Here is a 25,969-nt window from a genome sequence, read left to right as displayed (position 1 = left end):
CAGTACTGGATTCTCTAAAGCCATAATAACGGCGATGTAAGATAATAAAAGACCACCTCCTGGGTAATAAAAGTGGTGTAAGATAGTAGAAGAGAACCTCCTGAGTAATAACGGTGGTGTAAGACAGTGGAAGAGCACCTCTTTAGTAATAACGGTGATGTAAGATAATAGAAGACCACCTCCTGGGTAATAAAGGTGGTTTAAGATAGTGGAAGAGCACCTTCTGAGTAATAATGATGATGTAAGATAATACAAGAACACCTCTTGAGTAATAACGGTGGTGTAAGACAGCGGAAGAGCACCTCCTGAGTAATAACAGTGGTCTAAGATAGTAGAAGAGAACCTCCTGAGTAAGAACGGTGGTGTAAGACAGTGGAAGAGAACCTCCTGAGTAATAACGGTGGTGTAAGACAGTGGAAGAGAACCTCCTGAGTAATAACGGTGGTGTAAGACAGTGGAAGAGAACCTCCTGAGTAATAACGGTGGTGTAAGACAGTGGAAGAGAACCTCCTGAGTAATAACGGGGGTGTAAGACAGTGGAAGAGCACCTCCTGAGTAATAACGGGGGTGTAAGACAGTGGAAGAGCACCTCCTGAGTAATAACGGGGGTGTAAGACAGTGGAAGAGCACCTCCTGAGTAATAACGGGGGTGTAAGATAGTGGAAGAGCACCTCCTGAGTAATAACGGGGGTGTAAGACAGTGGAAGAGCACCTCCTGAGTAATAACGGGGGTGTAAGATAATAGAAAAGAACCTCCTGAGTAATAAAGGTGGTGTAAGACAGTAGAAGAGAACCTCCTGAGTAATAACGGTGGTGTAAGACAGTGGAAGAGAACCTCTTGAGTAATAACGGGGGTGTAAGACAGTGGAAGAGCACCTCCTGAGTAATAACGGGGGTGTAAGACAGTGGAAGAGCACCTCCTGAGTAATAACGGGGGTGTAAGATAGTGGAAGACCACCTCCTGATTAATAACTGTGGTGTAAGACAGTGGAAGAACATCTCCTGAGTAATAATGGTGGTGTAAGACAGTGGAAGAGCACCTCCTGAGTAATAACGGGGGTGTAAGATAGTGGAAGAGCACCTCCTGAGTAATAACTGTGGTGTAAGACAGTGGAAGAACACCTCTTGAGTAATAATGGTGGTGTAAGACAGTGAAAGAGCAGCTCTGGAGTAATAAAGCTGGTGTAAGATAGTAGAAGAGAACCTCCTGAGTAATAATGGAGGTGTAATAGAAGAGCAGCTCCGGAGTCACAATAATTTTATGTATATACTAAAGTATGTATTATGCTGTACAGAGATCATTGGGGGTAATTATCATCAGGGGAATTTGTTGTAGTACAGACACTCTGTTTTGTTATAGCCCGCCCATAATAGTGCAGTAACAAACCTTGTCCAAAACGACTGGGTACCGCTTCCCGTGTCTGCGTTCCCAGTCTCAGTCTTGAAAATGTCATTCATAAAGTCTTGATTTATCACTAGCAGTAAATAATGGACACAGAACTGCGTTAGTCCGCACAGCGTTGAGTAACCATAGAGGGAACCTCCAATAGTTAGTTTATTGCCAGTTACTCTTGTTGCTACTTACACTCATACCGGTATAATCATCATTTCTGTATTCTTAAATAAAACATATATTTTTGTTAACGCCATGGCCATCACATCATGAAACCTGCATCATGCACCGCCTCCCGCGGCACAAATGTACAAGCAGAAAAAAGCAACATCAGGGCCAGCCAAAACTCTACATTCATTCCGGATGCCAGAGCCCAGTCACATCGCCATTGTGCAGCTACCCAGGGGAGATACCACGGCTGTCCAATTTTTCGGCAAAACATGTGCAACCATTTGGCCAGTTTCCACTTCCAGTAAGGAACTAGTTTTATACGTTACAGGCCTCTACGCACAACACCATGCATCCAGCCAGTCCCAGCAATATCTGGTGGCATAATATGGGCATGATGTGGCACCATGTTGCAATGTATGACAATATAAAACAAAGTCCTTTGAAACCCATGTACTATATTGCAACATTACATCCCACCAAATTGCAGACATCAGCAAGGAATGTAACATTTTTGCAATATCTCTACGCAGAACAAACAGCAATTTGCTACAAAGACAGTCACCAATTATGGTTGTTTTGGTTCAGGTCACTTTGCGAAAGCAGAATTCTCATATACATTTATTACATCCGCTCTGCTGGTAGGAGCTCTGTATGCGACGGATATTACTGAAAGATTACATTCTCATGGATGGATTACAAGTGATCAGCCATTTGGCACCAGGCTGCTGTATGCCTGAGAGAGATGTCACATCCGATTCACAGAGCTGGAAAGATCTTCATCCATGTTTGTTTAGGCTCCTGGCAACAATACCGGCAGCGAGATGCCCCCATCTTTTATACTTCCAGCGGTCTGCCCGCAGAGAACCATTTTAGCTCTATTTTAAGCAGGAGAGCAATGAAATACATAGAACCTAATTCACGCTTGGATCTAAAAACTAATTTTCAAAGTGGCATAAGAAGCGCAAACCACAAAATCAGTCTCTAGACATTTGTGGTAAATGTCCTACTTTTTCAGTAGCAACCCACTGCAGTTTCTTCCACTCTTTCCCTGTAGAGGGTTTGTATGATCGAGAAAGTTATGTAAGTTTCTAATATATATCGTACCTGAATTCGAAAGTGTTCTCAAGACCTCTGCTTGCAGTGAGTAAACTATTTACTTACAGGGGTAAGAAACCCGAGTTGGAAAAAGCTCCTTGCATATACATTGGAATACCTGACAGAGGATCCAACAAATAAAGAAAGTGTTCTTCTGGGCTTTGTTGAAGAGCCACGTCTTTTTCCTATAAAAAAGGTAAGTGCACCACGCATCTAGTGCACTTTAGGTCATGGGAGACATAGACAGTATCTCCATATGGACATAGTCATGAAACAAACACACCCTTTTTGTAGTCTATCATTTTACGTCTAAAGGAGAGGGCCAAAACCTCCTTGGCATTGCGTTAAGATGTACCTGAATGCTCCAGATCAGCAAACTACCAAACGTCTGCTTTTATAGAGGTGTCACACTTTCTGATGAACAATTAATCAAGTACATATAATTATCAGCACTTGGTTGCTACCTATCCTCTTAATTCCTGTGGAAGCAATAAGGGTATATTCACATGGGCATTTGCGAATTCGGTCCGATTTTGCTTGGAATTTTGCGATTTATGTTTAGCATGATTTCCATCTTTTGTATGCGTTTTTCACATGCATATAAAAAAATAGGTTCCTGGTTCTCTTTTTTTTAACTATGGCTGCCATAGTTACATGCGTTTAAAACGGTCGCATGTGTATTATGTAAGTGCAATCCATTACAGACTTGAATGGGCGATTTTCTGGAGGGTGTTTTTATCAGAACTATACAGCCATACCCCGTCAGGAACTCCTCTTAATGAATACCTGCAAAGACTATGCCAGAAGGAAACCAAAGAGGTACCAGAATTGGAAGATCCAATGCACTCCACATAGAAGCCTTTGCTATTTTTCCCCAATGTCAAATCATTCTCAAGTAAAATCTGAGACGGGAGAAGAGCTTGAAGTAGATTTCCTAAATGACAAAAGTAGTTCTGCCACTTAGAACTATACAAATACGTATGTATTAATATAGTTATATCACAGTCCTGCAAATACAAAAAGGTTAGAAATGTCCCGCTTTCTAATACAGCCGCCAAATCCTATTGTAATACGAATGTGAAGAACAGATTAGAGACTCGCTACCTGTCATATATTCTAAAACCGGAGATGTATCCATCGCAGTGAAAGCAGTTAATAGCAAGAAGGCAGCATGTTGCAGAGGCATCCAGGAAAAAGCCATCACAATATTGTAACTCACCTTGACAGCTTTATACTGAAAGATAATTACACTGCTGAAGAGTCTGATAACAGCAAAGAAGACAATTGTGTAACCGTGGTATTCTATTCTCTACATAAAAATATGGATATATGCAAGATTCAGCATTTAGTCAGAATTATTTTCCAAATGACAGTCCAAAGTGCAGCAGCAAAACCGCATTTAAGTGGAACATTTCTTGCCATACAAGTAATTGCACCTTTGGCGATCTCATTATGACCTTAGTACGTTATGCTAGCCTACAGATAAAACCTAGAACAAGCTTTCTTGCCCCCGCAGTACCATAAAGTGAGGGCACATGGCAAAGATCAAATTGGTCCCCTATTATGGTGCCAGGATTTGCCACTCAAGACAGAAGAAACTTGTGTCACTTTCTCCAACCCCTTTTCATCAGGTTAGGGTCTGGAGGGTAAAGTTTCTCTTGAGGAGAGCGCCAAGTTGGTGTAGGGCCATGGGGTACTGGTGTGTCTTGTCTCCACCGTAAGCTGGGGTTGACCAGGCTTAGCTGGAGGGTACGCTCTGGCCATGCCCCTAGCTGGCCTGTTCCAGCCCCATTTCCAAGACAGCAGCAGCGGCTGACAACCCGGCACTCAGCACAGAAGACAGCGGAACAGACCCCTGCAGCCAGCCCGCTGTTACTCTGCCTGTTGCCACTGCAGCCGGCCCCGCTGTGACTCTTGTCCCCGCTCCGGCGCGTCACTCATACCTGGCGTCCGCTTCTCCCAGCGGCTGCTGCAGGCTACCCCGCTGTCAGCTGTCACTCTCCCCATTCCCCCTACAGCCGGCCCTGCTGGTACTGTCGTCCCTACAACAGCGGGTCGCTCATAGCTGTCCTCTGCTATGGTTCCCCCTGCGGCCGCTGCAGGATGAAACGCTGTTACTCTCCTCCCTGCTGTCACAGCTGGACAACCAGCAGCAGTAGCGGCCACAGATTCAGGGCCTTTACAAGACTAGCAACTCCACCATCTTTGCAAGAACTCCACCCTGTCAGAGCCAAGAGGCAACAGACCCACCAGTAACCATCAATCAAAGGGGGGAGGAGTAGGCGGCTATTCACACTCTACCTTCCCCCCCCAACCCACTTTTATGCCGACTTCAAGGACCCCACCTATCGGCAACTGCCATGACAATGCAACGCGTACCTTCCCCTTTTCCAAAATACTAAACTTCATCATACTATCCCTTAAACTATATCGTCTCATAGGGTGGGACTTCCTTCTTTTCCTCTCTCCTTTCTTTAGATTGTCATTCCCAAACTTTTCCCAACTCCACCACCCTGTTTTCCCGCACTCTGTAGCTCCTCCCTTCCCCACTATCTCCTCCTCTTCTGTCCCTTGTTAACCCCGTCATGGCGGCCTCTGCCCACGACCTTACAGGCCTATGCTACAGCCCTTCTATACAATGCTCCCTGGAAAAAAGGTGTACAAAAAGGAGAAGGAAAATAACCTCCATACGGCCACCAATTGGAAGCTAGGGTAAATTTACCATTGCCTTCTTTGCCAACCATGCAGTTCCTCTGCAGAGGAAAGATCTGCATTCCACATAATACAAAGTGTGGAATCAACCAAGACTGGGTCCCCGCTCTCCATGAGCCCCATAGCATATCCTACCTCTACAATACAAAGATTATGTTCTTGGCCACATTATTTTGTTTGTGATCCATGTTTCTCTTTGCTTGAGTGTAACAAGCCTGTGTAGCATGAAAAGGCAGTCTATTGTATAGACTAAATAGGGAATCAAGTGTTGCTGAAGTACTGAAGCCCGCATAACACACAGAGTCGAAAAGCCAAGTGCCGAGACACCAAAACTAGACACACAGATGACAAGTTTTGGTGTTTGGCTACCATTAAAAAAAAAATTTACTTAAAAACCTGATAAAATATTTAATGGAAGCCATTTATATTCCTTCCTACTGATGTGCAGCAGCTTCTCAGATTCTTCATTTGATCTCATTACGCTTCAGCAAACTAAAAAAGCTTTATTCTTTTTCCTGCTGTACTTCTCTATCTGTGGATTTATCTACTGAGCATAATCATACGGTAGGCCGAGTTCACATCAGCATTTCATTTTCCGTTTTTCTGTTCCATCCTATGAGCGGCAAATCCAGCGGCATTATCCAGCAGCTATTAGATTCCATCACGGAATTCCTCAGCGTGAAAGAAATTGTGGCATGTTCTAATTGCCACGGAAAAACGCGCAGCCGGCTTCCATTAGTCAATCTGTCACGCGATACTTCCGCTGTGAGCACGATGGAAGTATCGCGTGATTACGCATCCCCGCCCACTGCTGGCCGCGTCATCACTTACTGTGCTCGCGTCACTTACTGTGGTCGAGTCCGACACGGCCGTGGGCATGAGACCTTATGTCGTGTTCCCTGCGGCGGAATAACGCAGCTATTAGGTTCTATTGAACCTAATAGCTCAGTCCTTCCATGCAAAAAAAAAAACGCGGCATGTTCTATTTTACCACATTTTTCCGCGGCGGGAGAACTCCATTAATATAGCATTAAGTGAGACTGCGGAATAATGCGGTAAAAAGCGTGTTTTTCCGCGATCACCAGCGGGGACTTTTTTGCTTATCCCCGCAGCATAAAACAATCAATCATTAAATTCTGCAAAAATACAGGATGAAATAGCGCCGAATATGGATTTATTTTGTTCAGAAAAATGCTGGACAGAACCTGAATGCCCCCCGTTGTAATTAATGAGGTCCATTCAGAGCCGTTTGTCATGAGACAGATCCACTGGGTTTGGTTTTCCTGCTGCCATAATGAAGCTGAAAAATGGAACTCATTAGCATAGATGTAAAGGAGTCCTTAAGGGGCCATTATTAGAGCAATTGCCTATTAAGAGTACTGTACTGCCAAAGGTCGGTATACTCGTTAAAAAATATAATATGACATTAGCAAAGTAATTATATCATTGCTACCTTATACCACGGAGGTAGGTGCTGGGTCTGAAGAAAGAAGAAGGTCTATGTGCATATGTACAGTCATTGTGAACCTCGCCATGGACAGAGACTGATGGAAGTGATGGAAATCTGCTTGTAGCATTGAATTAGATCGGCATTATATAAATGATGAGAAGGAAAAGAATGTCACCAGTTCTGTCACCTTGTCATCTGCTAGGCAGTAAGGCAGAAAAGCCAAAGCACATCTGCAAATCACAGTCAACAGAAAACACTAGGAAACCATCTCTTTTTATACCAGGAACTTGGAGGAGAAAAAGGGTCTTCCTGCCATAGAAAAATCTATAGTATTCTACAACACTACAACCATAAAAATGGTAAGATTCCCTAATAAGGGATATACATCTAGACCTAAAAGTTTACATACGTCTGAGATAAAGCTTGAATAGGTCTAAAAGAGAAAATTCCCGGTGTTACGTTTTTCGGTTATCAGCTTGGAAAAAATTTCCAGTAAGAAAAATTGTATAAGGACTTGAATTCATGGTCTGTTAGAACATACATGGTATGGGTTTGTAAGGGGGGAACGTACTTTTTTGTTAAGGTGTATGGAGGTATTCCTGGTGCACCTTATTTTATGGCCCCGCCAGGACCTTCAGAGACTTGACGGAGCTAAGCTCCTGCAGAGTGAGCTGCCAAAGGACCCTTGCCCCTGCCCCTCACATGACTCTGCAGCAATGGCCTTCTTGGAGAAGGGCGCAGGCACCTAGAGGTCGTATTAAAATAAAGCTCTGGACTGTAGCTCTGTCCCCACCCCCTTGTGAAGCTTCTGAAATGTTCTAGATGAGCAAGCACCTTATATAAGGGTCAGTGCTGCATCACAGGAGTGGCAGAGAGTAGATCAGTAGTGTGTGCTGCTTGGTAGTACGCAGTAGAGTGCCCAGCAACATATCATAGGCCCAGAGAGCAGTCAGGACTGGTAAAGTGGCAGAAGCAACTGGCTGCAAGTGCTGTCTCTATGCTAGAAAGCAGCACAGGAGAGGAGAAACTAGGCCCCATGTTCATGGCCGTGACAGAAAATCGCTAGCGATATTCCACCACAGGGGAGGAGGGGGGCAAGCTGTCAGGTCTCCGCGCTGAGCCGATCTGACAAATAGGCTCATCGCAGAGAATCGCGGCATGCCGTGATTTTAATCCCGCGAGCAGAGAATCGCTATGATTCTCCGCTCGTGGACGCCAGGGCTGCACTTTCCATAGCTATGCTATGGAAAGTGTTCAGTGCATTACCCGCGGCTGAATTATCGCCGTGGATAATGCAATGAACTATCGCCGTGAACAGGCAGCTAACTGGACCTGACAATTGGAGCCGCAGCCAGATAGTGAGAAGGCCTGATGACCTGGGGCTGAAGAGACAGTGCAGGGACCAAGATGACCTGGGGACGAAGAAACAGCGTAGGGGCTCTGATGAGCTAAAGGAATGACGGGCATCACTGTGGATGCAACGGCTGGATGTTCATTTGGAATTTCGTGGGCCAATGGGGAACACTCCACCCATCAAAAGGACACGAGTGATGCTTGGCCTCATTAAGCACCGGTGTGCAAACGAATATGGGGACATTAGTGAGTAGCAGACCTGATAAGCATTGGGATTAAGTCATGGTTCATGCTGGGGAAGTGAAGAGTTAACATAGTTAATCCTTTATAGTCAGAAGTGTAATGTTAATGAAACAGGAGTTGTAGCAAGGCCACCGGTAGTGAGGGAAAAGTGGTATAAGGTATGGGAGACCTTGAGAGTAGTAGTGAGGTCTAGAATGTTGTGCATCCTTGGGTTATGATGTGGCCCTTATGGGACATAGTAGGTCAGTATGCCTTAAGAAGTGGAGTACCGGAAGGGATTAAATAATGAGTGCGGGTCCATGAAGGCTCAAGATACGATGCCTTGCTGCAAGATAAGTGAAGGAATTGCAGTTGTGATGCACCAAATGCAAATGTGTTATGATGGATTTCATGGAAATGACGTATTTAATGTACATCAGGGTGCAACAAGCAAATTAAGATGTAGCAAGGATAGACAGTAGGTAAATTGATAATGGGGCATCTTGTGTGTAAAGAAGCAGCCTAAAGGGTCAAGGAAGGTCTAGGCTACAGATAGTAGGACAGTTGAACATATGAAGGTGACTTGTTACGGCCTAGTTCAGGAGGAGACATTGTAAGCAAATGTACCCGAGCATGAAACAAAATGTTACGCCGTGTGATACCGTAGTAATTGCAACGTTCGAGTGCTCCAAAGGAGTGAAGTTAAACAAAATGCTACTCTCATTCAGTAAAGTTTATTAAAAGTTCTTAAAAGGGCATGTCCACCTTTGCAAATAATATACTACTGGTTTGTGTCTACAGAAGCTTTGCAGACCAATATGGTAACAGACAACAAACTCTGTACAGTCTGACCCTGCAGTCATACAACCATCTGGCCATTACTTTTCAAGATGATGTGCTTTGAAGCTAATGTGTAACACTGCATAATACTCGTAATAGTATCATCCCATCATCACTATGTCTATGGCAGTCTTATGCAAGGTATATTCCTTAGTAGAATGTTTGCATAAACCTCGAGGCGGAATGGTTATTGACGTTGTAAAGAGTAAAAAGACTAAAATGTACAATTTTCCTTCTAGATTTGTTCTTAATTAGACAATGCAACTGCCTCCCTGAGATAGTTTGGAGAATAACTTACCAAAAAACAATCAGGAAGCCGTAAAACGCTCAAAATGCCTGCAAAACCGGTCGATAAGGAGGATGAAAGCATTTGGCGAAGAGTTAAGTTTAGATACATCAAGCCTGTTTATATTAAAAAGAGGCCCAGCTAGAGATAAACCCATGATTTGTATACACTCACGGACTGTCAGCAGATCTCTAGGGAATGTTCCATGCCGCAATCTGTGCAGGTGACAAGAGATCATTCCTTCATTCCTGTAAAGATACACCATTCACTGCCAAGAGCACCCAGCAGTCACATCCTTAAAGGTGGAGATATATGAGGCTGGGCTATATAGCAGTCGCACGTAGGAGTGCTTTCACGGAACAACGGTTGTCTCAATAGTCACTCGAAATAGTCGCTAAAGTGTACAAATGATTGACGTTTGCTTTTATACAGAGCAATTGTGGCTCAATCTCATGATAGCTGAACGAATTGTGGGGAGCATTTACACAGGACAAAATATAGTTAGTTAACTAATTAGTGAAGTTCTTTAGTGGGCATGCATTGAAAATTTCAAACCCTCCCCAATGCATGCAAATTCCGCTGAACACACAAATAAGTGAGAGCGGTCTACAGGTAAACACTAAAGGTCCACTTAGACAACGATTATCGCTCAAAAATCGCTCAAAGCCATCTTTTGAGCGATAATCGTTGTGTCTAACTGCATTGACGTTGTGCAGTTTTCGTTAAGCCGTTGCTGATTGCTGATCTTTCTATTGTTTCAGCTGTATCCTGCTAGTGGAGACAGGCTGAGTATGAAGAACTCAGCTATCCAGCTGTGTTCTCCATACCCCGCTCGGAGCACTCGGCTGTATAACAGCCAGGCGCTCCGTGCAGAAAACAGCTGGATGCAGAGAACAAGCTGTGCCACCCCGCTTGTCTTCTGCAGCCTTTGCTCGGAGCGCTCAGCTGTATAACAGCCGGGCACTCTGTGCAGAAAACTGCTGGATGTAAAAGACAAGTGGGGCCACCCTGCTTGTCTTCTGTATCCTCCGCTCGGAGCGCAAGGGGATCGCTCAACGTTTGAGTGATCACCTTGTGCTGTAAAAAGCACACAACGATTATCGGTCAAAAATGGCTCAAAAGATTTTTGAGCAATAATCGTTGTGTCTAAATGGGCCTTTACTGAGAGAGGACACAACACCAAGTGCTCCAAAAAAGCCAAACCAACGAAAGACTGCAGCAGAAAGTGTACTTTCTAAAACCTGTTATCACCTGCAGACCTGTGTGCCTTTGCAGGAACCAATTAGCGTTAAGTGGGAGGGCAAAATGTTAGAAAAGGCGAAAGCCTATCACCATTTCCTGGGAGGTGCGCATTGAACAAGAGCACATACTCTAAAAAGTTTTTGGCTTGTTGTTGCAACAAAAGGACTATCTGCTCCCACCAATCGTCATCAACCAGCGACTATTTTAAGGTGAGCTGAAGCCAAGCGACTAGTGAACGAACTCTAACTTGTCATCGCATTGGTGCCGTTTTTACACAGAAACACTTTCGCTTACAGTCACTCTATGGAGCAAATGTTCGGATGATAGTTGTCCCATGTAAAGCCACCTTAAGTTGCAGTAAAACCATGGGTTTCCTGTGGCAAAAAAATTGCCAGACACCTAGCAGGCAGGTACACCATTCAGTATTCTTGAATAGTAGTGTAAGTGGGTTTTATTGACAGCCTCCCAGGTTTAAGAAGTAACAAATATAACTATTATTTATTATTTGCATTTGTGTTCCTTCCAAAAAATTAAGTACATTTTTTCCATAAGGGCTTATTCAGACAACCGTATATCGGCTGGGTTTTCACGCCCAGCTGATATACAGCATCCCTCTCTGCAGGGAGAGGAGGCTGGAAGAGCCGGGAGCAGTGCACTGAGCTCCCGTCCCCGCTCTGCCCCTCGCCACTATTGGCAATGGGAGGGGTGGGGCGGAGCCAAGTTCCAGGACTTAGCTCCGCCCCCATTTCACCCTCCCATTGCAAATACAGTTGTCTGAAGTCGCCCTAAAAGATACATTGAACAGAATCTTCTTAAACATTTAACATATGAAATTCGTAAAAAGGGATGTCAACGATTATAATTGTTCCAATGTACCTAAAATGAAATATAAGGCAACTTTGCACAGTATAAACAAAAAAAAAAATTCTAGAATTCTTTTACATCTACCGTTTCTATGCAGACCTGTGTGTTTCCATAGAAACAGACTACAAACTGTGCAGTCTGATCCTGTAGTCATTTTGCCACCCATCTGCCCACTATTTCTTAGGAACCTACAAATGCTAACTAAAGAAGGGACAGATAGAAGGGAGTAGGATTACAGGATCAGACTACAAAGGATCTGTTTGTAGTCTGTTACCATGGAGATGCATAGGAACTGTAACCACAATAGAATTTAAGACTTCCGTGTAAGATTTTTTTATTCTAGATACATTTGAACAATAAAAGAATGGTTGAAAAGTTAGACAAAGTCTTCAGAAGATACCATACCAGAGAATACACCTACTTAGCAACAAATATAGTACAATCTTCAATGTTCTAACCTGCTTCTAGATTTATCAGTAGCAATGATTACATATCTCCCCAAGGAGAAGAGGAAGCCAAGTCTTTAACGCATCATTATCATGGGGGCTGAAGCTTGCAGGAAACGATCGGTGCTCTTCGCATCCGAGTATCTGCATCATGGCTCCTCTCTGCCCGAGTCATCTCCATAAAGACGCTAATCATCATTAACAGCAACAATTCATTCTCCGTAAACACAAAATGCTGCTACAAGCAAGTGCCGTCGCTCCATTGCTCATTAACCAGTCAATAGTGTCTGATGGATGAGACTGATAGAAGCCCATGTATTATCAGCACATCAGTTGGCTGGCAGGCCAGACTAAACAATGCCAGGATTTCACCGGGTGAATGACTCCCAAAACACCTCAAGAGAAGTTTAACAAACATGGTATTACCGTTATATGTCACTGTGATCCTGGGAGTCGCATCCAAATCTGCAGTTGACCTCTTTGACAGATATCCAATAGTTATTGCACAAAATACCACAAAGTAACAAGCTGCATGTTTCTTCATCTTCTCTTACAAAATCCCTGTATTCAATGTTCAAAGCTGGAAAGATTTGAGAAGTTTCCGCTGAGTGCTGGTAATTTCATTCTGGAAGATAAGGACAATCTGGGTTATTTCGGCAATAGGCGATTGCTTTTTTTCGTTATTGGAATAGACTTGGAAAATAGAAACATATGATATATAGAGAGCGCTAAAATTGTGGTATGAAATAAAGATCTGTAATAAGCGCAGAGAGATACATCGTGGAAACCAAAACCAATTAGATCAATTAATTAATACACAGGTAATATTAGGCAAAGACTGGATGCGCTACAACACAGAGCCTTAGGGTGGCCATATATATTAGATGTGTAGTAGATAAACCCAATGATTTTGGCGAGTCCAGCCGGTCACGTAAATTGTATAAGGCCTCCCTGCTGCAGATGTTGGGGGCGATCAAGATCGGGAAGTTGGATTTCAACTACCCAATCCATTTGTTCTCAATGAAGATAAGCGCCTGCTAGAAGTGTCCGGTAGCAGCTTACTCTACTATCTACATTTAGGACACATGCACACTCAGCCAAGCGGAGCATGCCTACGTATGGTGGCGTTGGGCGAGATAGCTGTTGGTGGAATGCTCGTTTGACCAACACCTATCTAATGTGTATGGCTACCCTTACTCCCCTACAATAATGCTGTATAAATAGTATAAGCAGCAGTAAGCACCATTCCGGTCTATGTAGTGTTCACAGTAAGTTACATGTGCTGCACAAGAGCATGCGCCTCTTTACTTCAAAACTATACAGGATCACGCTCATAACTCTGGAATATTACATCTCTTCATCAACAAGACAAACCCCACCTCCACTATATTAAAAGGTCGCCCAATACATATAACAGAAAAGTTGACCAAATCCTCGGAATTGGGACTGGCCAATTGAACGTGTTGAATTTTACATGCCCGATTGTATAACGAGCAAATGCCTTTGCAGAATCCATATTGGTCTTTGCGCAACCTCTTTTAGTTTATATTGCCCAGCAACATGACTTCCTGTGATACCATTTTAGTTTATGCAATGGAAATGTTGAGAGTTGCAAGAGTGTTCCTCCATGGTACATAGAACCATCCATTCTGGTACCAGCAGACTGAGCAAAATGTATGTTCCTTCATTAAGAAACAAAAGAAAAAAACCTGAATATGAAGGATAGAGGATAGATTTTAAGATATGTTCTTGAGTAACACATGGTGGAGACAATGTGCAGCAAGGAGAACTATTGGTTTTAGGGTTAGTATACCAAAGGGTTGACTATACAAACAGATATGTCCAGGTATGCCAATGATAACTAGAACTAATACCAATAATCTATAGATTTTGCTATAGCTACATACTGATGCAGTTTGGTTTTTCATATGACTATGACCAATCATGGCGAGTAACCCTTTTTTCTCACTCTGAGCCCAGTACTTAATAACTCCTATGAGCACTAGATCAACAGTCTCCAGATTCTCCTGTCTTCTTCGATTTATGGAATACTGCCAGAGCCTGGTCTACGAGGGAGATTGAAGTGAACATGGCAATACCTAAAGTTAGGTTACCTAAACTGTTACCTAAAGTTAGATCAGATTTCAGACTCTTGCACACAACTTTTCACCCTGGTAATTATTTTATTATGCATTTTACCTGATGAATGGATTGGGACTTGAAACGTAATGCGGTTAGGAAAAGATTCAGTTCTCCAATTTAAGAAATTACATAGGCTTCATTCTTTATGTCAAAATACACCTTTTTTTTCCTATGCCCCTTTAGATTCTGCATTGGGGTGCTGGCATGAATAGACAATGCAGTGATACGTAGACTGCTCATTCCCCCATCATAGATTAATATGGTATATTAGGCCCAAGTAGCAGTTTTCCCTACACTGAATGATGACTGCATTAGAAACAGCTGGCATGTGACATTTTGTGATCAGTAATATGGTAGCATTTGATGGCCACTTCATGATCTGCACTCAGACAATGTGCTGGACTCTTTTCTGCACAGCAGAAGGCAACACTTGGCGGTCATGGGTCAACATGATGACTTTGACCTGTAGCGTCCTTCGTTCAAAAATTTGTGGTATGACCAATGGTCCTAGGCCATGCCAGGAAAACAGTCCCCAGACCATGACACCACCGGCCAGCCCATTGAGCCCCAACAGAGCACCCATGGAATACGGCTTCATATCATTTACGCCAGATGCGGACTCAACCATAGGCAGACCGTTGGTGCTTGAAGGCGTGGTGCAAGTATTTCAGAAACAGTCACATTTTCTTGGTTGTTCCCAAACCATGATATTAAGAGTACAATAAGACTGGTTGAACCATGGACAGAAATCCGACAGTGTCAGGACACTTGTGGTTGATCGCAAGGAAAGACATCAATGGACCTTGGAAAAGGTCCCATTTCCTGCTGAACAATACGGATGGTCGAGTCTGCATCTGGCGTAAACAGCATGAAGCAATATTTCATGGGTGCTTTGTTGGGGCTCAATGGGCCAGGACGGTGGTGTCATGGTCTGGGGACTGTTTTCCTGGCATGGCCTAGGACCATTGGTCATACCACAATCTTTGAATGAACAACGAGCACCCATAACTTTAGGAAATCTTCCTCGACCTCAGTGCCATCTACTCAAACTTGGGAATGGTTAGAGCTACATGACAATGAATTCTCCATAATGCCTTTGCCCCCTAACTCACCAAACTGTACCCCAATTGAACATGTATGAGATATTCTGGAAATGGCTGTGAGCTCTGCTCAACTGATGGAGCCGCTGCAGCGGGCCTGGGTCGAATTTATTATGGAGGACGTCCGTCACCTTGTGGAAGCTGTTCTCCAATATCTAAAAGCCGTGATTGCCCAAAAAGGTGGGCCAACCCTTTATTGAATAGGTGTTCCTAATGCAGTGATCATTTAGTGTATAACGCCAGTTTTACATGATAGCACAATGGGAACCCTTAGTTTCTCAGATAAGAGCACAAATAAGTATATTTATATGTATCAACCTGAACACAAAGTCTTTCCATATTAAATCTCATTCTATGACTTCATTCATTCGTTCTGCAGATTCAGCAAAAGAGACTCATGCAGCCGCGCTCATCTGCATTCTGGAAGTATCCCCTACAAGTCATAATCAACTGCACAGCCAGCTTTTCTAGGAAAATGTCAAGCATCATTTTAATGGAGATATGTCAAATTTTATATTTTTCTCCTCTAAGTTAATCCATAAACTACCAAGTGCCTATGTCGAGTGCCACCATCTGCCCGAGATTGTCATCACGCTGCCGAGAGATAAATCCTAGGTTTGAAATGGGTAGAGAGATTAGATGCTATTCATATGCAAATACAAATCAGGACCGTAAAAGGATTGTCATGTTTGGATGATCCCTTATGATAATGTGGATTATGAGTGGTCTATCCCCCAAGGTAGAGTACTGTGTAAGGCCCCTCTCACACAAGCGCTTTTTACCGCGATTAGCGTGGCACTTTCAGCACCGCGCTAATCCAGGTACAACATTCCCATTGTTTTCAATGTTCAGTGTTTTGAAACACTGTGCGTCACCCATTGAAATGAAGGGGCAGCATTTTCAGCGTTTTTGGCAGCGCTAAACGCCCTAGCTTCACTACGTGAGAAAAAAAAAAAAAAAACTTACCTAGCAGGCACCGTCCGGGTGCCTCCCGCTGCTCTCTGGCGCTCCTGCAGGCTTCCAGTGCACTTTCAATGAATGGCTGTGATTGGTGCATCAAACACCGTCTCTGATTGGGTGAACCGGCGCTCAGGAACCCATCAAAGTAAACTTTTGCTGGAGGTGGGGTTTTCAATCCCAGTTACCAGTAATAGATGCTCTGTCGGTGCAGACAAGTGTTCGGGAAGCCTGCAGGAGCTTCGGAGAGCAGCGGGATGAACCCAGACGGCGCCTGCTAGGGGAGTTTTGCTTTTTTTTTCCTTCTTCAGCTTCCTTGGCTACGTTTTCAGCTGTGATGAAAACACAGCCAAAACGCTGTCTGAAACCCATGACAACACTGCTGGAACTGCAGTAAAGGAAACGTTGAAAAACACAGTGTTTCTGCTGTGTGAGGGAGGTCTAAAAGTTTTAGGCAGGCGTTGAAAAAATCCTACAAAGTTTTTTTTTCAAAAATAGAAGGCATCTGACTCCAAATTTATTCTGCAGCAGCACAACAACCCCAATCATAAAGCCAATGTCATTAACAACAATCTTCAGCATAAAGAACAGGGAGTCCTGGAAGCGATGAAAAGGCCCCGACAGAGTCCTGATCTCAACATCATCCAGTCTGTCTGATGAAGAGACAGAAGGATTTGACCAAGTCTACATTCACAGAAGATCTGTGATTAGTTTTCCAAGATGTTGGAACCATCCTCCTGCCAAGTTGCTCCAAAAACTGTGGGCAAGTGTACCTAGAAGAATCGATTTGGTGTGACCAGACAAAGGCTGGTCACACCAAATATTGATTTAGATTTCACTTCCGTTCATTCGCTTTGCATTTTGTTAAGTGACAAAAATTAACTACTACACTTCCAATTTTGAAAACATTCTTACTTTGCAGAATATTTTCCCACACCCACCTATAACTTTTGGACAACAGTGTATGTATTCTTATCCGTGTACGTCTACTCTGGAGGTGGAGCTAATTGGCCATCATTACTGTGGTATTCAAGTCATGAAACTCTCAGGAACACTAACTTATAACCTGAAACAATAGAAACTCCATTTCACGTCTCCAAGGAGTGTCAGACACACCCTCCGTCAGTACAAGATGTCTACTTTTAACTGCATCCTAAAGTATGTGGTTATCATTGGTCATTTGTCAATCACCGCCACTGCAATTGTCCCTTTAAATGGGGTTACTTCTGCTAGACCTTTGGGGCCCATTACAGAACATGGACCCATCAAGAGATCCATTGGTTTCCACCAGTGGGTCAGTTGGTCACTACCTGTAGGTACACGATGTGACTTTCACTCAATTTGGCCTTCACTACTTGAGTCACTTTCCAACATTACTCAATGTGATTGTCATGATGCACCTTGACTTTCATTGGAGCTCAGCTGCAACCCAATGCAAGCTTATGGAAAAGGACATTGTACAGTTCTGGGTGCTGGAAAAAAAAATCTCATGTACTGTATAATGAAAAAATACATTATGCAAAGTCATATATTAATTCAAGCAGTTGTAAATCCAGAATAAGTCATCTGTCGGTAACTACTTTGCTTCCTTTTAATAAGCCTTATGTTGTAATAAAACCGGCATAGTAATGAATAGGCATTACCGACACAACAGTTCGCGTTTGCCCAGGCAGGTGGCTTTTAGTAAAGCAAAATATATTTCGTATACCGCTGCTGAAAACAAAGGTCTCCAGCATATCGTTACTGTATTACTTATTAATACACCACGCGTGTATTATTTGACTGTGAGCCCAGCTACAGAATATGACAATGTACCTCCATGGACTGGGCTTTCAATGCCGCTATAATTATATGGTTATGTATGTAGGGAATATAAGACTTTTTCATGTTATTAGTATAATGATAGCCCCTGAGATGTCGAAATATAAAAAAAACTAGCTTTCTACAAAGTATTGTACATTGGCTGCCATTCTAGCAGATGTCTAGTCGACCAATGCAACCTATTAACACCTATTCTAGTTGAATCTCTCATACTTTGGACATATCATGAGAGCCAATTCTCTGGAAACATTGATGCTCGGTACAGTGGGCCATGAAGAAGAGGACGACCAAGAACACGCTGGCTGGATGCAATCAAGGCGGATACAAGCATGCACATGGAAGAACTGGAAGAAGCGGTCAAAGATAGGAAAGCATGGAGAATGATGATCCATGAAGTTACCGAAAGTCGTCTTCGACTGAACGGATGGGATAATGATCATTCTAGTTGAAGTTTGTTATGCAAACACAATGGTAAAGCCAATGAAAAAGTGGTCATAAATACAAACCAGTTGCTTCACTCAGTTAATTAACATTATATGGAGCCTCCAAGGAGTTCTAAGATGAACATGCTGAAAGTGCGAAGAGACAATTTAATTCACAAGTAATCAAATGAAAATGGCTTTTGGTGTGCCAAGATATAACATAAGAGTTTTAGGGTTTCAGTAAATAAAGGTTGTTCCTGTAGGATGACAATTATACAATTCTCTACCCTCGGAGCCGAACCACAAAATAGTGGAAGTAGCTGAAGCGGATATGCCGGACACGAACGATGCCAGACAAATATCATGGACTATAATTGGGCCTGTCCGCCTTCCAGTGCGCCACCTGGCATTTTCCAATAGTGCTGCGCTATTCGGTCCAGGATTTTATGCTAGATCAGGACGGGATTCTTCTCTCTGGGCTAGGCAGGTTTTATACTACTTTTTTGAAAGTAGTATAAACCACTAAAAAAAAAACAACCCTTTCTTCTGGAGCAAGAGCCCAGAACAACAAGCAGAGGTTGCAGACAGCAGTCTGGATGGTGTGCTGCTCCCCAGACTCCATCCAGTATTGTCTGCCCCCAAATTCCTGTTTTCTTTATTCCATTCGAATCCGTGTCCTATGCACTGCGGATTGAACACATCCTTAGAGTTCAATGGAGCTCATTCGCGCAAAATTTGCTGTAAAATGGAGCATGCTGTGATTATTCTTCCGCTCGCTGAATCCTCAATTCCTACCCACAAGTGTGAGAGAACCGGCAAAAGTCCATGCATTTCAATGCCCATGTATTACCACATCTCATATGCGTGGATTGTGATTGCTGAATCTGCAAATTCAAATCGTTTGTCTCCGTTTTCTTCAGAAGTGATATTGCGGTGTTGCATGTAAGGTAATCAGTGATATCATGGAGTGAAGAAACAGAAATATTAAATTGTTGTCCTACGAGCAGAAGCAGGGTTTAGGTTGTCTTGGAGAGTGAGACAGCACTGCAAAAATGGCTCCTATTATGGAGGTGTCAGGGGAAGTAGTTAGTTACATGGTCTGTCATTCACTTGAGTGGTCCCGATGGAACACTACAGATGCATGGCTCTATGCGAGTCTTTATCAGTCTTGGTAGATAACAAGTGTTTCAGTGCATCATCCTCTGTGATTGTCAATGTCCTCCATCATGGCTTTCAATGTTATATTCTTTACCCAGGCCTCAACCAAACGTGATGCAATCTTTAGGGCGTCCATATATCTTTGCACAGACACCGGATGGCTAGCTATAATTTGGTGATACAGTATATCAACGGTTGCAATAAACTGTATATCACTATGAAGACTGCAGCAGGGAAATTTCGACCCGACAGCCCATTTAGTTTCTAAGCCAAGAACCGACCAACTAGGCAAATCATGAATTCGTAAGGTTTTTAATCACACAAAATGTGTCATGCAGTCAATTATCAGACTTTGTGCTTTTGAATTCGAACACGTTTTCCTGGCCTTCAGGTCGGGATCCTTCCTGGGAACATCCCTACAATGTAATTCTCAGATTAGTGTAACACGTACATTGCAGGTTTTCACACATGACTCACACTATGCTAATAATGCGTGATGTACTGGAGTTTACACAGCGTGAAGAAAGACATCAAGCAATTACAACAGTAGTAGAAAGAGCTATTCACATAGCAAACACATGGGAGGATATACCTCCAGATAGAGGAAGCTCTCTAAGGACACGCTCGCTTGGTTTAACGGGACTGTCCGATTCATGAACATTTTATATTGTAGGTACCCAAGATAACAGATGATCTCAGGAAATCTCTTGACCAGGAGCGCCGACAATTAGCGGATATCTACAATACAATCGTTTTGTATAAAAGCATGGCAGAACACACCAAAATCATTGGTTATCTTCAACAAACACCCCGTAGTGCACATGGCTCTTAGATTTCGGTAACTGAGCATAAAAACAATGGAGAGCGCGCAAAATAATGGAGAGCTTGCACAAAGAGAGAGGTGGAAAATGGGCAGAGAGCGTGCACAAAGAGTTGGAAAGAGAGAAGAGAGCATGTGCAAAGAGAGTTGAAAAGCGGGCAGAGAGCGAGCTAAGGGAGCATGGGCGTAACTATAGTGGATGCGGTTGCACGCGGGCCGAGGACCCTTAGGGGGCCCATAAGGCCTCTCTTCTCATATAGTAAGCCTAGTAGTAAGAATAAAGCATTATATTTGGGGGTCCTGTTACAGGTTTTGCAGTGGGGCCCAGGAGCTTCAAGGTATGCCTCTATAAGGCCGGCTGTCCACGGGCGATGCGCTATCCTGCGGTGAAGCTCCGCCGCGGGAGCCGCCGCCGAATCTCCGCCGGTCAGCCCTATCTAATAGATAGGCTGACCGCGGAGAATCGGGGCAATTTGCAGAATGCTGCGAATCGCCCGCCGCGAGCAGAGAATCGCAATGATTCTCCGCTCGTGGACAGGTGCAGCGCTTTCCATAGCAATGCTATGGGAAGCGTCGGCCGGCGTGGTTCCCCGGCGAAATCACTGCCGTGGACAGGGGGCCTAAGGGAGGAAGACCTGAGAAAACTCAGACCTCAAGGTTGAATTTCAGAAAGGCAGATTTCAATGAACTCAGAAAGAGGGTAGGAAGAATCCAATGGCTGGATGTTCTTAAGGACAGAAATGTCAAAAAAGGTTGGAAAATACTGCGAAATGAGATTCTCAAAGCACAATCATTAACAATCCCTAAAAGAAGGAAAAATGGGAAGCATTTAAAGAGACCAGGATGGATGAACACAGAACTTGTATACGGGTTAAAAAAGGAAGAAAAATATATTTATCAAATGGAAAGAAGGGAGAATATCTAAAGAAGAATATAATTCGGTCTGCAGAAACTGTAGGGCAAGTGTCAGAAAAGCTAAAGCTAATAATGAATTGAGGCTTGCAAGAGAGGCCAAAAGCAATAAAAAAGGATTTTGGGGGTATGTCAAAAGTAAAGTCAAAGATGCTATTGGATGCTTACAAGATGAAAATGGTGAATTGGTTAAGAATGATGTTGAAAAGGCCAAACTTTTAAATTCCTATTTTGTATCTGTTTTCTCTCAGAAAGTAGATGGAACATCAACTGATCTTCCCTGTGCTATTAGGGGAATAAAAGAATGCAGGCTATCTATAAGCAGATAGATGGTGAGGGTACACTTAGCTAACTTAAATGAATTCAAGTCTCGAGGTTCAGATGAATTACATCCTAGGATACTAATGGAAGCAGCAGAGGTAATTGCTGAACAACTCGCCATAATCTTTGAAAATTACTGGAGAACAGGAGAGGTTTAGAAGATTGGAAAAGGGCAAATGTTGTCCCTGACTTCTATACCGAAGTTTGTAACAAATAAGTCATGCCAGACAAATCTAATTTCCTTCTATGACAGAATCACCAACTGGGTTGATCAGGAAAATGCGGTGGATATAGTATATCTTGACTTTAGTAAAGCATTTGACAAAGTGTCTCATACTATACTTATTGGAAAAATGACCAAATATGGGATTGGCTAGGCAACTGCTAGGTGGATTGACAACTGGCTAAGTGATCGTACGCAAAGAGTGGTCATAAATGGGTGCACATCCAAGTGGAAGAATGTATCAGGTAGGATACCACAAGGCTCTGTCCTAGGCCCAGTGTTGTTCAACATTTTTATAAATTATCTAAAGTAGGGAATGGATGGGAAACTGATCAAATTTGCTGACGACACAAAGCTAGGAGGGATAGCTAACACTAGGGAAGAGAGAGTATTCAAAAAGATCTAGAAAAGCTTGAACAGTGGTCAGCGACTAACAGAATGGTATTTAACAAGGAGAAATGCAAAGTCCTACATCTGGACAAGAAAAATGAAAAACACACATACAGAATGGGAGGAATTGGGCTAAGCAACAGCACATGTGAAAAACACTTGGGTATACTAATAGATCATAGACTGAACAGGAGTCAACAATGTGATGCAGCAGCAAAAAAAAGGCAAACACAATTCTGGGATGTATTAAGAGAAGCAGATGTATTAAGAGAAGCATAGAGTCTAGATCACGTGAGGCCATTATCCCCCTCTACTCTTCCTTAGTCAGACCTTATCTGGAATACTGTGTCTAGTTCCGGGCACCCACTTAAAAAAAAGACAGACAAATTGCAGTAAATTCAGAGAATAGTTACCAAGATGGTGAACGGTCTGCAAATCATGTCCTATGAGGAACAGTTAAAGGAACTGGGAATGTTTAGCTTCCAAAAAAGAAGGCCGAGAGGAAACTTACTAGTGGTCTACAAATATCTGAAGGGCTGTCACAGTGCAGAGGGATCAGCCCTATTCTCATTTGCACAAGGGAGGACTAGAAGCAATGGGATGAAACTGAAAGGGAGGAGACACAAATAAGTGAGGGTGATCAATGAGTGGAACAGGTTGCCACAGGAGGTGGCGAGTTCTCCTTCAATGGAAGTGTTCAAACAAAGGCTGGACAAATATCTGTCTGGGATGATTTAGTGATCCTGCACTGAGCAGGGGGTTGAACCCGATGAGCCTGGAAGTCCCTTCCAACTCTACCATTCTATGATTTTATGATTCTAAGAGATGTGGAAAGCGGGCAGAGAGCGCGCCCAAAGAGGTGGAAAGCGGGCAGAGAGCGCGCCCAAAGAGGTGGAAAGCGGGCAGAGAGCGCGCCCAAAGAGGTGGAAAGCGGGCAGAGAGCGCGCCCAAAGAGGTGGAAAGCGGGCAGAGAGCGCGCCCAAAGAGGTGGAAAGCGGGCAGAGAGCGCGCCCAAAGAGGTGGAAAGCAGGCAGAGAGCGCGCCCAAAGAGGTGGAAAGCGGGCAGAGAGCGCGCCCAAAGAGGTGGAAAGCGGGCAGAGAGCGCGCCCAAAGAGGTGGAAAGCGGGCAGAGAGCGCGCCCAAAGAGGTGGAAAGCGGGCAGAGAGCGCGCCCAAAGAGGTGGAAAGCGGGCAGAGAGCGCGCCGAAAGAGGTGGAAAGCGGGCAGAGAGCGCGCCCAAAGACGTGAAAAGCGGGCAGAGAGCGCGCCCAAAGACGTGGAAAGCGGGCAGAGAGCACGCCCAAAGACGTGGAAAGCGGGCAGAGAGCGCGCCCAAAGACGTGGAAAGCGGGCAGAGAGAGTGCGCCCAAAGACGTGGAAAGCGGGCAGAGAGAGTGCGCCCAAAGACGTGGAAAGCGGGCAGAAAGCGCGCCCAAAGACGTGGAAAGCGGGCAGAGAGCGCGCCCAAAGATGTAGAAAGCGGGCAGAGAGCGCGCCCAAAGATGTAGAAAGCGGGCAGAGAGCGCGCCCAAAGATGTAGAAAGCGGGCAGAGAACGCGCCCAAAGATGTAGAAAGCGGGCAGAGAACGCGCCCAAAGACGTAGAAAGCGGGCAGAGAGCGCGCCCAAACACGTGGAAAGCGGGCAGAGAGCGCGCCCAAAGACGTGGAAAGCGGGCAGAGAGTGCGCCCAAAGACGTGGAAAGCGGGCAGAGAGCGCGCGCGGAAAGGTGGAAAGCGGGCAGAGAGCGCGCGCTAAAAGGTGGAAAGCGGCAGAGAGCGTGCCCAAAGAGGTGGAAAGCGGACAGAGAGTGTGCGCAGAAACTTGGGAAGAGGGCAGAGAGAGCGCGCAAAGAAAGAGCTAAGGAGGGAGGTAGAAAGAGCAAGTGAAAAGAAAATTGCAAAGAGGGCGGTCAGAGCAAAGAGAGCGGTGAAGTGAAACAAAGAGAAATAGAGAGACTGTATAAAAACAGATCATGCAGGCGTATATGGAGAGACATGTAGTGTAATAACTTCTAACATGACATTATCCAGGTTCTAGGTTTGCCATAGCACTTCCATGTTCAGAGCCCTGACCTCCTCCACCGCCCCACTGTACACGTGAGGCTACAGCTCCGGAGGCCGCAGGGAGTCGTTCCGCTGCTGTGACGAAGCGCTTTTCATTATAGAGAATAAAACTAAAAACATCCATTTCACTTTTACGATGTATTAATGACAACTTGCGGGCCTGCAACCTCAGGAGAGAAAGTGACGGGTGTGCAAAATCCCTAAAAATAGTCCGTCACCGATACATAGGATGCATGTTGCCATGGTAACAGCATGCAGCCGCCAGTTCTTCGAGATGCCCCTGAGCCACATCTGCAGTCTATATGCGCAGGGCTTCTGGCTGCCCCTACACACGCTGCCTTCCCCCTTCTTCATGACATACCGTATTATACTGCAGAGCTAGCAGAAAGCACCGCTAACCGTACTACACCGCGTTTATAGAAGACACTTCATCGCCTGGCAGAATCTCAGCATATGTTGCACAAGACGTGCTAATTGCCACAGGCGTTTACTAGAACAGGATATTATTTTACAAGCAGACAATAGAAGACCTATATAGTGAAAGCTTATTATCCTGGCCTTATAAAAACAGATTAGAACCATATAATTTCCCAACCCGCAGACAGATCCAACTATGGAAACCAGCGTGCAATAAAAAGGTTTTTGCAACCTGGAATCTATAAGCACTGCTGGGGTTAGAGGTAACACAACCTCCGCTCTGTAGACGGGTGCAGCTCTGCCATTGCATCAATTTTCAGCTTACTGCAATACCAGAGCTGCGGGTGACTATTCAGTACAGACCGGGTTCTAATGAGCATGCAGTCTCCAGCTGACACATCAGTAACCCTTTCAGAGCTTTGGAAGCTTCCCTGTAAAATGAATGTTGCATCGTTCCAGGAAAGAATTAGGGAGGTTTGCAGCTTTTTGTAGCTTTTATGCAGTATTTGGGGGGGAAAAAAATTTAGTTTCACTTTTTATAAATCTCAGTTTTGGGATTAAAAAAAACAAATAAAAAGAAAATTATTAAGATTTTTTTTTAATTATTATTATTTCAGCCAAATTTTCACTGGAAACAAAGAATTTGGGCAAAAATTGTTGTGTACATGCGGCCACCAATAGGACACTGAGCAAGAAACCACTTACTTGTTGGAGTTGCTTTGTTTTTAGCTGGCCTAAAAGCCAAGCGACTATTGGTTTGTGTAAACAGGTAGTCATTCTATGAACGACTCCTTTTTGCAGTGAATGGAGGTGGACAGCCGGAAGAGATCTCCAGCGTACTCCGCCTTCATTCTCTGAATGACTATCACTCCTGCATAGTCTGTAGGACAGCTGTTGGGTGCTTATGTGCCCGACAGTCGTCCTCGGTAAGGTCTTATTCACAGGACCGTATTTTTAGCTGCTTTAAAAAAATTGTGGATTTCAATGTATTCATTCAGATGAGCAATTTTTTTTTTTGGGGGGGGGGGGGGGGGGGGGGGAAAATCGCCGGCCTAAAAGGTACCTTAAAGCAGCAATGATAATTACTTTTAGTTGCGTGAACAAATATGGGGCATGTCTATTTAGGTGCACAGAAATAGGCCATAGGA

At 44.0% G+C, this 25,969-nt stretch overlaps 1 protein-coding gene across 2 annotated transcripts in view; it reads right to left on the bottom strand.

Moving 5' to 3' along the window:
• The window catches only part of SEMA4G (semaphorin 4G), a 233,950-nt gene that overhangs the window by 167,500 nt on the left and 40,481 nt on the right, over positions 1-25,969 (bottom strand). For both annotated transcript variants that reach the window (XM_066600936.1, XM_066600937.1), the window contains exon 2: positions 12,501-12,699. In XM_066600936.1, coding sequence (XP_066457033.1) covers positions 12,501-12,618 — 118 coding nt within the window. In that variant the 5' untranslated portion in view covers positions 12,619-12,699. The remainder of the gene's footprint in view (positions 1-12,500; positions 12,700-25,969) is intronic.

The sequence above is a fragment of the Eleutherodactylus coqui genome, chromosome 4 (genome assembly GCF_035609145.1).
Source record: "Eleutherodactylus coqui strain aEleCoq1 chromosome 4, aEleCoq1.hap1, whole genome shotgun sequence".
NCBI classification, from domain to species: Eukaryota; Metazoa; Chordata; class Amphibia; order Anura; family Eleutherodactylidae; genus Eleutherodactylus; species Eleutherodactylus coqui.
This window is presented reverse-complemented; position numbering and strand designations above follow the sequence as displayed.